General features: G+C 33.5%; 2 protein-coding genes and 1 long non-coding RNA gene across 3 annotated transcripts; 1 reads left to right on the top strand and 2 right to left on the bottom strand.

Annotated features, from left to right (window-relative positions):
• Nucleotides 1–1,099: 1,099 nt before the first annotated feature.
• Nucleotides 1,100–2,442, bottom strand: LOC115988395. Its single transcript, XM_031111940.1, has one exon. The coding sequence runs from the start codon at nt 2,115–2,117 to the stop codon at nt 1,224–1,226; it is 894 nt and encodes a 297-aa protein (XP_030967800.1). The 5' UTR covers nt 2,118–2,442; the 3' UTR covers nt 1,100–1,223.
• A 4,959-nt stretch (nt 2,443–7,401) lies between these two features.
• Nucleotides 7,402–10,565, bottom strand: LOC115990673 (F-box protein At5g07610-like). Its single transcript, XM_031114482.1, has 2 exons — nt 10,468–10,565; nt 7,402–8,650 (listed from the first exon to the last, which is right to left on the bottom strand). The coding sequence occupies exons 1-2, from the start codon at nt 10,563–10,565 to the stop codon at nt 7,402–7,404; spliced, it is 1,347 nt and encodes a 448-aa protein (XP_030970342.1).
• Nucleotides 10,566–12,862: 2,297 nt separating this feature from the next.
• Nucleotides 12,863–13,583, top strand: LOC115988396. Its single transcript, XR_004091466.1, has 2 exons — nt 12,863–13,123; nt 13,202–13,583. It is a non-coding gene; the product is annotated as an uncharacterized LOC115988396 (long non-coding RNA).
• The last annotated feature ends 1,231 nt before the right edge of the window (nt 13,584–14,814 follow it).

The following is a 14,814-nucleotide window of genomic DNA, read 5'->3' as shown; positions in this document are numbered from 1 at the left end:
GTATATATATAATGATATTGACACCTCAAGCTGAAGTGGCTACCTGTAAAAATAATTATACCATATACCATATATAGGCCGTACATGAGAAGCTCGGGTCTCTCATTATCTTTGTCAATCAATGTATAACGTATGTCTACAAGGATGGCAAGCATATGAACTGATAAGAGGAGGTCATGATATGGCTGCATATAATTCATGTAAGAAGATCGTTGCACACACATGAGAGAATAATTTCTTGTATACCAGGCCATATGACATTCATGTGCACATTGGTTGTCAAGTCAAATCTTTCTGTGGCAATAAAGCAAGCATAAATAGCCTACCAGCTTGGGTTTGGTAAAATATATTCACCTAACCTCATTTAAACATTAACCATCTCATTTGCCCTCTCTTCAGGAAAAACGTTCCTTTCATCAGCTGACTATGAAATATTTCAACAAATGGATAACTACATAGTAAATGGTTGTCCAACTCTTGGCACTCAACATGGAAATTATCAGAACAATAGCAACTATTGTGGGACAATAATAAGTGCCGCATAACTGACTCATAAATAATGATGCTAAAAGGAGGGTGTGATATCTTTTTTCCACAGTGCGGTTCAAATACTTTAGAAATTGATCTCTTCTAAGTAAAGCATGTAATTTTATAATATAAATGAGAGGAAGTTTCAGAAGTAGGGACCTGACCTGACAGAAAACCTCTGCAACATTCTCAACAATTATTATAGGTCCATGTAATGCCCATGCTATGAGGACAATTTTGTTGATCCATTTTGCCAAGCTTTACCAGGCTCATTTTGCTCCAAAAAATACTAACAAATTAATAATCTTTTTTTTTTTTTGAAGGAACAAATTAATAATCTTGATCATTCTCAAATGATGAGCTTAATGTAAGTAGGCATTCATACCTTAAAAAAAAAAAAAAAAAGGTAAGGAGCATTCATATATAGGATCCTTAATGCACATTAAGAAATTAACTCAAACAATTAAACAGTGCAATTAACATAATTATGGAAGTAATGGTGCAAATTGATAGCAGGAGTAGTAAAAATGAACAAAACCAAAAGATTACATTAAAGGATAGATTTTGATAATTAAAAGTAACCAAAAAGTAATAGGAATTATAAATTTTTGCAATAACAGCATTGTGCAACATAATAATAGAGAGGCAAATCGAAACCATAATACAGAAACCTGAAAGCAGCATAACATTAATTACTATTGGGGGTAGTCAGCAATGGCATCCCTTACAGAAGGAATGGGAGTTGGCCAAGATGGTAGCACAAAGGATAAGGGATGGTAAGTAAAATAATGAACGTGCTCTCTCTGAGGAACATGACAAAAGACTTCCAGGGTTCTGCTCTGCAAGTTGCAAAAGACAACCTTCGATTGAATCATTAAATACACGACATTGGCATCATTGGGATGAAAAGCTAGCACTGAGACCGAAGGAAACATGCTGGTTACATATTGTGTGAGCCAAGGAGATTTTTCTGAAACCATTTGGTTGAAATACAGCTCGTGCTTCAAACACCATTTGTCTTTATTATTATTATTATTGCTGTCAAAGTCCATGAGGTCCCAAATGCGTAAACAGGGATGCTCATTACAATGAGGGCTCCCTGAGACCTGAGATGTCCTCAGGCAGCCGTGACACAGTCCAAGGCAATCGAGATTGCGGCCTTGCTCCAATTGTACAGGCTTCTCAATCACACAACATGCACTGTTGTAAGGATCAAACCCGAGAAGATGGCCACCATCAATAGACCAAAAAAGAAAACCTTTATAAGGGATAGTGGGTAAAGCGATGATAGAGAAGTTAAATCCGTACAGGTTGGGAGGACACAAAACCACAGAGTCGCTCCATTCTCCGGTGTCGGAAGAGAAAATGTGTACCTTAAATTGGGTAGTAAACTTGGTGCGGGACCAAGGAATGAGCACTACCCTGAAACTAGAACTGAGTTGTACTTGTTTATCATTATTGTAGTCATAGCTGCAGATAATTCCAAGCCGTATGTCCAAAATCCCATGAGGAGGAAAATGCGGAACTAAACGTGGAGGGAGTGCGAGACATTGTCTAGAGATTGGATTGATGATAGAGTAAGAGACCATATTGATTGGGGGACAATGTTGCTGCACCCTTTTAACGCGGCATAACAGCAAGTCATTACAACAAGCTTGAAGTGAACTAGTATTCGGATCACATTTATTGTGTAGATAAGCCGCCACGGATTTCAATTCAGATTCAGAATTAGTTGTTATGAGGAGCCGTCGGCTTAAGTGGCAATCAAGGTAGTAGAAGATCAGGCTAAACGGGTGGTGTACATGTGGGTGTTGTGTAATAAAGTGTCGAGCAAAGCAAGGAGTAGAGATTAGAGAAAACCAGCGTTTTGATACCCACTTGCAATGTAACACCACAGTTGGTAACGACAGTGGAGCCAGATCCGACCAAAATACTAACTCAATGCTTGATTTATTCTGGGCCTCTTTTGGCGTCAGAAGCCCAAACTATCTAGCAGAGTAAAACCCATAAAAGATTATGAGAAACTTTTTTTTAGAAGAAGATTATCAGAAACTAAAATATGTAGAAGGAAAAAAAAAATATTTAATTGAATACCTTAGTAATGAAATGTTGATTGGGGGACAATGTTTACACCATTCATTTTTTGTTTTTGTACTAATCACTTCACTGAAAAGTGAAACCTGATCTTGTATGCTCTCTTTTTCTGTTTGTGGCATTTTGTTATATTCAAGGTAGATTAATTGAGTTTTTAAACTAAATAGTTACTCATTTTACACGTATCAAATTTTGAGTCATCCTTCCAAGAGAATTATGTTATAAGTTTATCACTATGATGTTTTCCACTGTTAAATCTGTTTTATTTTAATCTCTTAAAATAACCACTTTAGGCCCATAATGCCATGAGCCGACCCTGTTAATTGGCATTGAGAACTTGCCAACTCAACTCGTTAGCTAGGTTCGATAGTCATATGTAATTTTGTTTAATCAAATATCTTAAAACACTAGTTCTGTTGCACATGCATGGCACGTGAAAAACTCTATCATAATATTTTTATAGCAAAAGATAAAAATGTTTTCTAAGGACATGGAGAGAGGAAAATGAATATATGACTGAAGTGTTTGTATCCTATAAGGAATGAATTGCAGGCCTAGAGCATGAGTCAAATGTAATCTATGATGCAAAGAATATGTTTACACAATTCAAGTGAAAAGACTACATGATCATTCTTTTATGCTGGATTTTCACTTCAATCTCCTTCCCCTCTCTCCCTGAAATGGAATAGAAAAATATATAATGATGCTAATGCTACAAAATATTGACCAAAACTTGTAACAAACAAAATCACCCACCAAAAACTAGTCAAAATGAATTTCATATCATAGACCAAAAGGCTATAATAAACTGATATTTAGACAATGTTCATAAAACCCTTAGCAATAATCATAATTGTAAAGTTTTCAGGATTTATTTCACCTAAAAAAATGTATTCTACTTTTTTTTTTTTTTTTGAAAATTCAAATAAAAGAACCCAGAATTCAGATTGCACACGTAGAAAACTTGAAAATTAAAGGTTTTGATTAAATTCTCAATTAACATCACGTTTTGATGTAAGGCTATATGATTCATGAAAAAAAAAAAACACAACAATAAACATTTTGCTGATCAGTGTATTCATCAGCATTGCAAACAGACATGAAAATAACATTCCAATACCTGGTTTGCTTACAGTAAATAAACACTACACGTGTGGTTCAACCAAAGTCCTCATTGCAAAATCTCAAGACCCATTAATTCCGAATTCTTAAAGTCACAACAAATCTTCAATCCAAGCCCCTAACACGGCAACACCCATAAATTCCAAATATCAAAACAGGGAAGTTAAAGTGTGTTTGGCAAAAATTAAAAAGTCAACTTATTTTACTATTTAGTTTATTTTGCTACTATTTATGGAGCTCCACTGCACTATTTGGTACTATTTATGGGTCTCACTGTACTATTTCAGCTAATTTTTATCTTTATTTACAGTACTTTCAGCAAAAAAATTTCAATTTCAACAAAATAAACGGATCTCAAATAGACCCTAATTATAGCAATTTTTAGACAGAAACAACAACTAAATTATTATCAATTATTTTATCTCTACTTTTTTTTTTTTTTCAATTGTTTGGATAACACACAAAATCTTCAAAACTGATATCAACTCCTTTTTTTTTTTTTTTTTTTAATTTCATTTTTATTTATTTATTTATTATTTTATCTTGCCTTGAAGAACCACATTTCCCAAAATTCACAGATTTATTATTATTATTATTATTATTATTATTATTTTTTTTTTTTTATATATACGTTTAAATGATATCAAGTTATCGACAGATTCAACACCCCTTCTGTTTTATTTATATATTTATTTGTTTACTAATTTATAAGATTCGTTCCAATGCATTTTTTGGTTTTACATTATGTTTAATTTTGGCTAATACGTAGTAGCCTCCAACCTATTCGGTAAACAAAGATGTACGATCACATGGATTTGTTTTCAATTATTAGTCTCTATTTGATATATATTACAAGAATTCATGAGTTCTACCTTTTAAATATTCATTTTTAGACTTTTGAACTCTAAACACAATAGATTGTTTACAAAGATTGGATAAAATTATGCAACACATCGGACTTCAACTAGAATCAATATATAGACCAAATCGACATTCACATTAATCTTAGAAAAATTCGTATTCCTAATCTGGGTTAGAATTGGAAATTCGTGATAGGGCTAAAAGAATAACCTGGGTTGGAATTACAAGAATTCATGAGTTCTACCTTTTGAATTCATTTTTAGACTTTCTAACTCTAAACATGATAGCTTGTTTATAAAGATTGGATAAAACTGTACAACACACTAGACTTCAACTAGTATCAATATATAGACCAAATAGAAATTCACATTAATCTTAGAGAATCCATATTCCTAATCTGGGTTGGAATTGGAAATTCATGATTGGGCTAAAAGAATTATTGTAATAAGTCCATTTATTCTTTTTTTTTTTTCAAATATTTGTTAAATATTTAATTTCTATATTTTTCAAATAATTTTTTCGTCTTGAGTTTTTTTTTGGGATAAATGTTAGAAATTGTTTCACCTTTTTCGTGGCCATGTTCTTTGCATCCATTGTAATGTTCTCCTTCCTTGTTCTTGTAAATATTTTTTTTGTGTAAAATATTATTTTAGTCCCTTAACTTAACTAATCGTCTTTAAACTTTAAAAAGCTTTTTTTTTTTTTTAATCTCTTTCAATAGTTCATTTTCATCTCTAAATTATTGAAAATATTTCACTTTCTATCCTTAAACTTTAGAAAAGAACTTTTTCATCTCTAATAATATAATTTAAACCCAACCTGATCCAATTAATAATATCATTTAGAAATAAGCTCTATAATAATAGTGCCAAGAATAGCAATATATTGTAATTATCTAAAAAAAAGAAAGAAAAAAAAAGCCCTATAATAATAGTAACATTACTGGCCTTCAGTTATTCCTATTACTATCAGTTTTTATTGGAAAAGGTTTAGAAAGACAAAAAATGATTTACACATATTATTGGAACCAGCTTATTATCGAAGATGGTGAAAACTATTTATCAAGAGACAACAAAATCATATTCTGGCATTATCCTTTATTAACAACCTTTTATCCTATCAATTCATCAAAATTACAGAGCTTCCCCCCCCCCCCCCCCCCCCCAAAGAAAGAATCAATTCCACTTATCCCATGTATAACCTTCTCAAAATGTATAATCATAACTCCAAAGGGTTGGCTAAGTGGTTTCTAAGGTCTTATGCTGTTCATGAGATCATAAGTTCAAAACCTCTTGCAAAGTCTAGATACCCCCATTTGTTAAAAAAAAATTAAAAAAAAAAATTCATAATCATATACGTGTGGATACCAATATTGGGGGAAATTTTTGTATCAATTTCAGAAACAACAATAACAATACTTGAGGCTATTTTTAGCAAAAATAGAAAATGATGTCAGTTACAAATGAGCTAAAAGGACGAAAAATTATGAAAAAAATATTGTAGAAGCATGACAAAGCCTAATCCCCCGAAATTTTTTTGCATTAATCTATTAAAAACCAATTTTATAGCCATCAGTACCAATCATTTTAGGAGATTCCTTTCGAAGTTCCAAACACCTAGTCCTCTTGAATTTTTTTGGTGCCTGCTAAAAGATAAGTAGCCTAGCTCTGCATTCCTACAATTGGAGCAAGACTGTGAGAGTGAGTATGGAAATCGTAACATAGATCATATCCTAAGTTTCAACCCATCTTTATAGCCAATAACATGACAGAAGTTAATGTTCCATCAAGAATTTAAGAGTTGAACACTAGCACCTAAAATTACAGAATAATTTATAAATTTCCAAGAAAAATTTAAAGATTATTCTTAGATAGAACTGTCATTGTGAATAGCAAGAAAAGAAAATAAAGTAAAAATGTTTATTAAATCTGAAGGATAATAATTTATTGTATACCTTCGCTTGAAATAAATGACTACAATTGCTTTGCCACCCCTGCATGGGTAAAGTTTTTGTATATCAAACTTCGAAATTTAACATACCAAGGCATCAAAACTAGATTAGGAAAAACAATATTCCAAGGCATAAGAGGATTTACCTAAGAAGTTTTCCATCTAGTAAAAAGTCATTTGCATCTTATTAAAAAAAAAAAATATTCATATCAATTTTGGCCAATTTTTCAGAATAGTTTTAATGTTACCCAAACGATCCTATGTGCCGCATAACTTACTCATAAATAATGGTGCTAAAGGGAGGGTGTGATATCTTTCTTCCATAGCTTGGTTCAAGTAAAGCATGTAATTTTATAATATAAATAAATGAGAGGAAGTTTCAGAAGTAGAGACCTGACCTGGCAGAAAACCTTTGCAACATTCTCAAGTGTTATTGTAGGTCCATATAGTGCCTATGCTAGAGACTATTTTGTGAATACACTTTGTCAAGCTTTACTAGGCTCATTTTGCTCCAAAAAATACTGACAAACTAATAATCTTGAGTGTTCTCAAATGATGAGCTTAATGTAAGGAGCATTCATGCATCGGATCCTTAATGTCCATTAAGAAATTAACGCAGATGATTAGGCAGGGCATTTAGCATGATTTTTGAAGTAATGGTGCAAAAAGATAGCAGGAGTAATGAACAAAACTAAAAGATTGCATTAAAGGATGAATTTTGATAAATAAAAGTTACCAAAAAGTAATAGGAATTAGAAAATTTTGCAATAACAGCATTGTACGACATAATAGAAAGGCAAATTGAAACCATAATACAGAAACCCAAAAACAGCATAACATTAATTACTATTGGGGGCAGTCAGCAATGGCATCTTGTTTCTGTAAGGGAGAAGATGGAATGGGAGTTGGCCAAGATGGTAGCACAAAGGTTAAGGCAAGGGGCGTAAAGACATTATATGGGACGATTTGAGGAATGTCACAAAAGACTTCAATGGTTCTGCTCTGCAAGTTGCATAGTACAACCTTCGATTTTATCAACAAATACACGATATCCCCATCATTGGGATGAAAAGCTAGCACGGAGAGTGCATCATAATTCTGGTTTACATATTTTATGAGCCATTTTTCTGAAACCATTTCGTTGATATACACCTCGTGCTTCAAGAACCATTTGCCTCGGCCTCCATTGTTATCAATATCATAGTCGTTGAGCTCCCAAATTTCCAAACGTGATCCTGGAAATGCAATCTGAGATATTCTCAGGCGGCCCTGAGACACTCCGAAGCAATCAATATATATGGCCAATTCTACAGGCCCCTCAATCACAAAGGAATGACAATATCTGCCGTTGTTGTATGGATCAAACCCGAGAAGACGGCCACCCCTACCACACCAAAAAAGCAAACCTTTATAGGGAACAGCCGGGAAGTGACAATAAGAGAATTCAAATCCCTCCTGGTCTGGAACCAACACCACTGACTCTCTCCATTTACTGGAGTCAGACGAGAATATGTGTACCTTAAATACCTTTAACTTGTTACTGAAATTAGGAATGAGCACCACCCTGAAACTACTACTACTATTATTGTAGTCATAGGTGCAGATGATCCCAACCTGGTTCAATAATAAACGACGAGGAACAGGAGGGAGCGCACGACATTGCCTAGTGATTGGATTCATGACAGAGTAAATTACTGCTCTATCTTTAGCCTTATGGAAACATAAGAGCAAGTCATTACACGAAGCTCTAAGCCAATTAGTAAGATAATTGCGACTATGAACTCTGTCTTGACTTTGTAGATAAGCAGCAATAGATTTCAATTCTGGTTTGTTAGAAGAATTAGCTATGTGGAGACGTTTGTGTGAGGGGCAATGAAAGAAATGGTTGAGCAACATAAAGGGCTGTTCCTCCTGTTGTTTTTGTTGGTGGTGTTGTGCAATAAAACGGCGAACAAAATAAGGATTCGAGATTAGAGAAAACCAGCGTTTTGATACCCACTTGCAATGTAACACCACAGATGGTAACGGCAGCAGAATCAGAATTTCGATCAATACACAGTCCGGGAGATCATTCAGAGGAAATTCAGATTCCCATCTGCAAGAATCCATGGGACACAAACACAGGCAATGAGAATACTGAATATATGAAAATAAGAAAAAGTTAGATGGCTAAAAATGGGTAGCCATCTAACTTTTTCTCGAGAAAAAGAGACACAGAGTCGTTGGGCTCGTGGTTTCTCTAAGTTACTGCATACGAATTTAACTAAAACTCTTACCTTTTTTTTTGAGAAGCACTAAAACTCGGCTGATACTAGAGTTTAAACTCTTAATTATTATTTATCCCTTCGACTGTGATGTTTATCCAAACTCAGGTTGGTGAGAACATTTCCACGTTCTCATCATGTTTATAGGATGACGGTTCCAGGCTACTAGTTTCTCATATATCATCATACACCCACATCTTATGAAGAAAACAAATTGCAATTGAGCAAAAGAGATTCCAATCCTCTTCTGTTATAAATCAAAAAAGAAAAAAGAAAAAACATTAAACCTATATTTTGTTCATATCAATTTCTAGGATAGATTCGGAAAATTATTTGTTAATATAAACTTTTCTCTCATTTTTTTCCAATATTTTTATTTATACATTGAAACCAACTTCTTTAAAAAAAAAAAAAATCTATCCGATTTTCTTATTGCCTACTGGCATCATCTAGGTTTTCTTTTATTCATTTTATCAACAAATTTTTCATTTTTATTTTTATAAAAAATATTATGGGATTTTATTTTCTCAGGCTATTAAAGTTAATTCTTAAAGTTAATTCAATTACTAATTGTAGCAATTTTTAGATAGAAACAACAACTAAATTGTTATCAATTATTTTCTCTACTATTTTTTTTTTCAATTATTTGGATAACACACAAAAACTTAATAACTGATATCAACTCCTTTTTTTTTTCTTTTTTTTTTTATCTTACCTTGAAGAACCACAATTCCCAAAATTTACGGCTATTTTTTTTTTCTTTTTTTAACTTTTAAATGATTCCAAGTTATCAACAGATTCAACACCCCTTTGGCCCTTTGTTTTTTCCTTCAAGTAATTGTTTTGTTTTGTTTATATTTTTATTTATTTGCTTATTTATTTATAAGATTCATTCCAGTACATTTTTTTGGTTTCACATTATGTTTAATTTTGGCTACCACGTAGTGTACTTTGAGGAATAAGAGAAAGCAATGAGCCAATGAGCATAGACAATTTGTAGCAGTACTCACATCCAAAGAAGCCTCCAACCTATTTGGTAAACAAAGACGTACAATCACATGGATTTGTTTCCAATTATTAATCTCCATTTGATATATATTACAAAAATTCGTGAGTTCTACCTTTTGAATTTATTTTTAGATTTTCTAACTCTAGAGCATTCGCATCAGTCCAGTTAAAACTTTATGTTTATTTTACTTTAAAAACCTACTTTTTTCTATTTTGCATACCTACTTCTCAAAATCATCCACATCAGTCCATCTATTCTACCATCTATTTTATTTAAATAATCAATTTTCTCACTTTTTTTTATTATTTCTCTCAACTACCTTTTACAAATTCTCTCTCTCTCTCTACCCATTTTTTTGAACGCTGATTTGTTGCTCTCTTTATGCCCATCTCTCTATACCCATTTCTGAACACAGATCTCCTCTCCCTCTCGGTCTAATCTCCACTCCCTCTTGGTTAGATCTCCATAGACAATCCGTTACTTAGATCTCCTCTCCCTCTCAGTCTAATCTCCATTCCCTCTCGGTCAGGTCTCCTCTACCTGTATTTGACCCTTAAGCCACCTCAAGCATCATCTCTACCACAAGCACCGACCCACAACGACAGATGCACATGCAGAGAATCATTTCAGTTAACCCACAAGCATTGATCTCCGCCGCCAACATCAAAACCCATTCTCGTTGATCCACAAGCACCGATCTTTGCTGCCAACACCGATCCACAAGCATTTAGACCCATTTCTGTCGACCCACGAACTCTGATCTAGTGCCACTAACACCAATCCACAAGCGACCAACACCAGCACCAATCTGTCTCTCTGTTGGTTTGTCTGTGTGGGTGTGTTTGTGTGTATCTGAGGAAAAAGAAGATGAGGAAAGGAGAAGTCACTGAGTTCGTTGTGCACGGAGAAGAGAGAGAGAAAAAATATGCGAAATGTGAAATTAATAAAATAATAGGATACACATCTACAAGAACTATGCATATATGCACGGTTACTGTAGCACATGTATAAATATATACAATTTTAGAAAGACTAATATGAAAGATTTTTGGGGCAAAATGTGTAAAATTGGTTGCTTTTTGTATTTTGCAAAATTTTACATCCACTAATATGGATGCCCTAAACACGATAAATTGTTTACAAACATTAAATAAAATTGTGCAACACATGGGACTTCAACTAGTATCAATATATAGACCAAATCAAAATTCACATTATATTAATATTAGAAAATATGTATTCCTAATCTGGGTTGGAATTGGAAATTTATGATTGGGCTAAAAGAATAATTGTAACTAGACTCATCACATGCGTTTTGTGCGAGTAACAAGGCTTTTTATTTTTTTATTTTAGGTTTAGTGAAATAATGTTTAAAAGTGAGATAAAGAAAATTTCTTAATTTTTAGGATTTTGATAAAAGTTTGAAAGCCTAAAACTTAGGAACTCGTAAATTACTCTTTCAAACCGATTGTATTTTTAAATTTAAAATTATTGAACTAAAAGATAAGGGGTATTTTAGAGAGTTTAAGAATTTGTGTGAGAGTATTTTAGTATGCAAAATATTGAAAACTAAATAAGGAATCATGTTCTTAATAGTATAGAAGAATAGATATAAAAAAGTCCATTTACTCATTTTGGTTTGGGTTTCTTTTTTTTTTTCTTCTTCTTTTTTTCAAATATTTGCTAAATATTTAAATTCTATCTTTTTCAAATATTTGTTTTGTCTTTTTTTTTTTGAGATAAATATTAGAAATTGTAAGGACCCAGTTTGTAACGACCCTAAATTGGTGTATTGGGTTCGAACGTTAAAGGCCCAAACAATAAAATTTATAGAGAGTGGGCTAAAAGGCTAGACCTTGGTAAACGGAGAGTCGTTAGTCATGGTGTTCGTGATGATTGTACATAGATGAATTGGACTTGTCCAAGAAGACTTTCTCTCCGACATGGTCTGAGTGGCTCCAGTCATTGGACCTCGGCCGAGGAGTTTAATGTTCTTATTATTTTTTTTTACGTTAGGGTTCAATGGCCCTGGAGACGATCTACCTCCTCCTTTCCTTCTGGCTGCTTCCTCCTCCTTTTATATTAGCTTTTCCCCTTTCTCAAACGTCCACGTGGAGGTTCAGCTTTTTAGGGCTGATACTTGTCTTGTCAGCCCATATCCAAAGTGGTTAGGGATAGTTGTAAAAGCTGAAGAGCATGGCCCTGTCAAGCGCAGAGTACTTAATTGCAGTATTGGTAGCCTTTCTCTTGAACTGCTCCTACACTGTACTCTCCCTTTCTTCTGGGAGCGCTCTAGGGGCTGCCTTTGATGGCGTGTCATTCTTTCCTTCTAAGTTTTGGGATACCAAGGACAGGATCGTCCTCGGCTACACCTCTAGGCCATTTGGACTTTCGTTGTACGTCCTCAACAACGTCTCTCCTCGGCTCGGGCCTTGGGCCCTAATGTAAAGTGGACCGGGATCACAAATTCTCTAACCCCACAGAAATTATTTCATCTTTTTTGTGGCCATGTTCTTTGCGTCTGTTGTAATTTTTATTTCCTTGTTCTTGTAATATTATTTCTTGGGTAAAATATTATTTTAGTACTTAACTTTACTAGTTGTCCCTAAACTTTAAAAAAATTGTTTTTCATCCCAAAATTATTGAAAATGTTTCACTTTCTATCTTTAAACTTTAGAAAAGAACATATTCATCCCTAAATTATTGATTTTTTTTTTCTCTTCTCTATTTTTGTTTCTAAACTAAAAAAAAAAAAAAAAAAAAAAAAAAAAAAAAAAAAAAAAAAAAAAAACTCTTTACAAAGTTGAGGGATGAAAAAAAAATTTAAAGCTTAGGGATGAAAAATGAACTTTTGATAAAGTTTATAAATCAAAATAATATTTTACCCTATTTCTTTAACTATATTCACAACTTTTGTCATTCAAATATTAGTTTCACCTTTTGTTTTATCCTACTTACCATTTTACCATTATTTGTTCTCAATGTAAAAATTTCACTCAACCTCATAGCGCAGGAGGCTCACAAGCTAGTTTTATTTGCATCAATCTGTTGTGATCAAATCTGGATGCTTAGGAACAAAGCTACAAGAGAACAGCTATGCATCAACCCCTATCATCTGAGAGGTGAGATCAACAAAGTTTACAACCAACATCTTCAAGCATGAGATATGGTGTCACCAATGAATTCTATTCATGTACATGGTGCCCCCCTACCCTTCCTTTCCTCAAGAGAAACTTTGATGTTGTTGTCCGAGACAACCACACTTGCCAAGCTACCTTGTGCCGTGACCACTCAGGTAAAATTCTTTTGGCATGGACTTCTTTTGATCTTGCTAGAGAAGCAATATGGACTGAATCAAATGAAACTCTTCTAGTTGTCAATAAAGCTAGAGAACTTGGACTACGAAAGTGTTATGTCCCAGACAAAGCTAGAACAGCCAAACCACGTGGATGATACAATTGAAGTCACGCAGCTGAAGTTACCAAGTTGCTGAGGATTCAAATATCTGCTCTGTTATGTTCTTTTAGTTCAATTTGATTGCAATAAGAATTCCTATTATTTAGGAGATTAAGTTTGTTGTGATTAGGTTGGTTCTCTATTATTTAGGAGATTGAGTTGATTGTATTAGGATATTGTTTAGCCAGTTGTTACGGCTATTTGAATTATCTAGTAATCATTTGTAATTGCTATCAGAAGCTGTATTTAAATACAGCAAGGAAAGAAGTAAGAGGCAAGCAGAAATTAATCTTAATTCTCTTCCTTTCTCCCTCGTTCAGGAGGTTGGTTGCCTCATATACAACCAAAATTATCTTTTATAAGTGCTATTACCCGAGACTTATCAGAAAGGTTGTTTTTGAAGTGGATGCTTCTTGGGTAATTCACCCAATTTACAGCTCTGCTAATTGTCCACTTTGGCTCATTATCCCACTGATTGAAGACTAAGAATTTTAGTTTCTCAATTTCCATTTTGGTCTTTTCTCCAGTTCTTTGCGAGGGCAACTCTATAGCACGCTTGCTTGTTGGGTTCCTCATGTAATCGAGAAGGAACCATCCCCATCACTTCTATTCCCCTCTTTGTTTTGGTTCTTGTGAAGCAGATAGGATGGGCTCCTCTAGTATTTTTTTTCTCTCTTCTTTTAATATATAACTTGTTTCACATTAAGAAAAGAGTTTGAATTACATCATTTATTGTATACCTAGGCTTGGTATGAAGGAATTCTCATCAATAACATGACAGACAATAATGCTCTGTCAAGAATTAAGAGTTATCAACCAGCCCCTAAAATTACAGAACAAATTATAAATTTCCAAGAAAAATTTAAAGATTATTCTGAGATAGAACTGTCAATGTGAATAGCAAGAAAAGAAAATGAAAGTAAAAAAGTTTACTAAACCTGAAGGATAATAATTTATTGTATACCTAGGCTTGAAATAAATTACTACAATTGCTTTGCCGCCCCTGCAAGGGGAAAGTTTTTGTATATCAAACTTGGAAATTTAACATACCAAGGCATCAAAACTAGATTAGGAAAATCAATATTCCAAGGCATAAGACGGTTTACCTAAGATATTTTCCATCTAGTAAAAAGTCATTTGCCTCTTATAAAAAAAACATTATTCATATCAATTTTGGCCAACTTTTCAGAATAGTTTTAATGTTACCCAAACGATCCTATGTGCTGCATAACTTACTCAAATAATGGTGCTAAAAGGAGGGCGTAATATCTTTCTCCCATAGCATGGTTCAAATACTTTAGAAATTGCTCACTTCTAAGTAAAGCATGTAATTTTATAATATAAATGAGAGGAAATTTCAGGAGTAAGGACCTGCCTTGGCAGGAAAACCTCTGCAACATTCTCAACAGTTATTGCAGGTCCATGTAGTGCCAACGCCATGGAGACTATTTTGTTGATCCATTTTGTCAAGCTTTACTAGGCTCATTTTGCTCCAAAAAATGCTAACAAATTAAAATAATCTTGTTTGTT

Source organism: Quercus lobata, chromosome 5 (assembly GCF_001633185.2).
Source record: "Quercus lobata isolate SW786 chromosome 5, ValleyOak3.0 Primary Assembly, whole genome shotgun sequence".
Classification (NCBI taxonomy): domain Eukaryota; kingdom Viridiplantae; phylum Streptophyta; class Magnoliopsida; order Fagales; family Fagaceae; genus Quercus; species Quercus lobata.
Note: the sequence above shows the minus strand (reverse complement) of the source record. Positions and strands in the feature narration are given on the sequence as shown.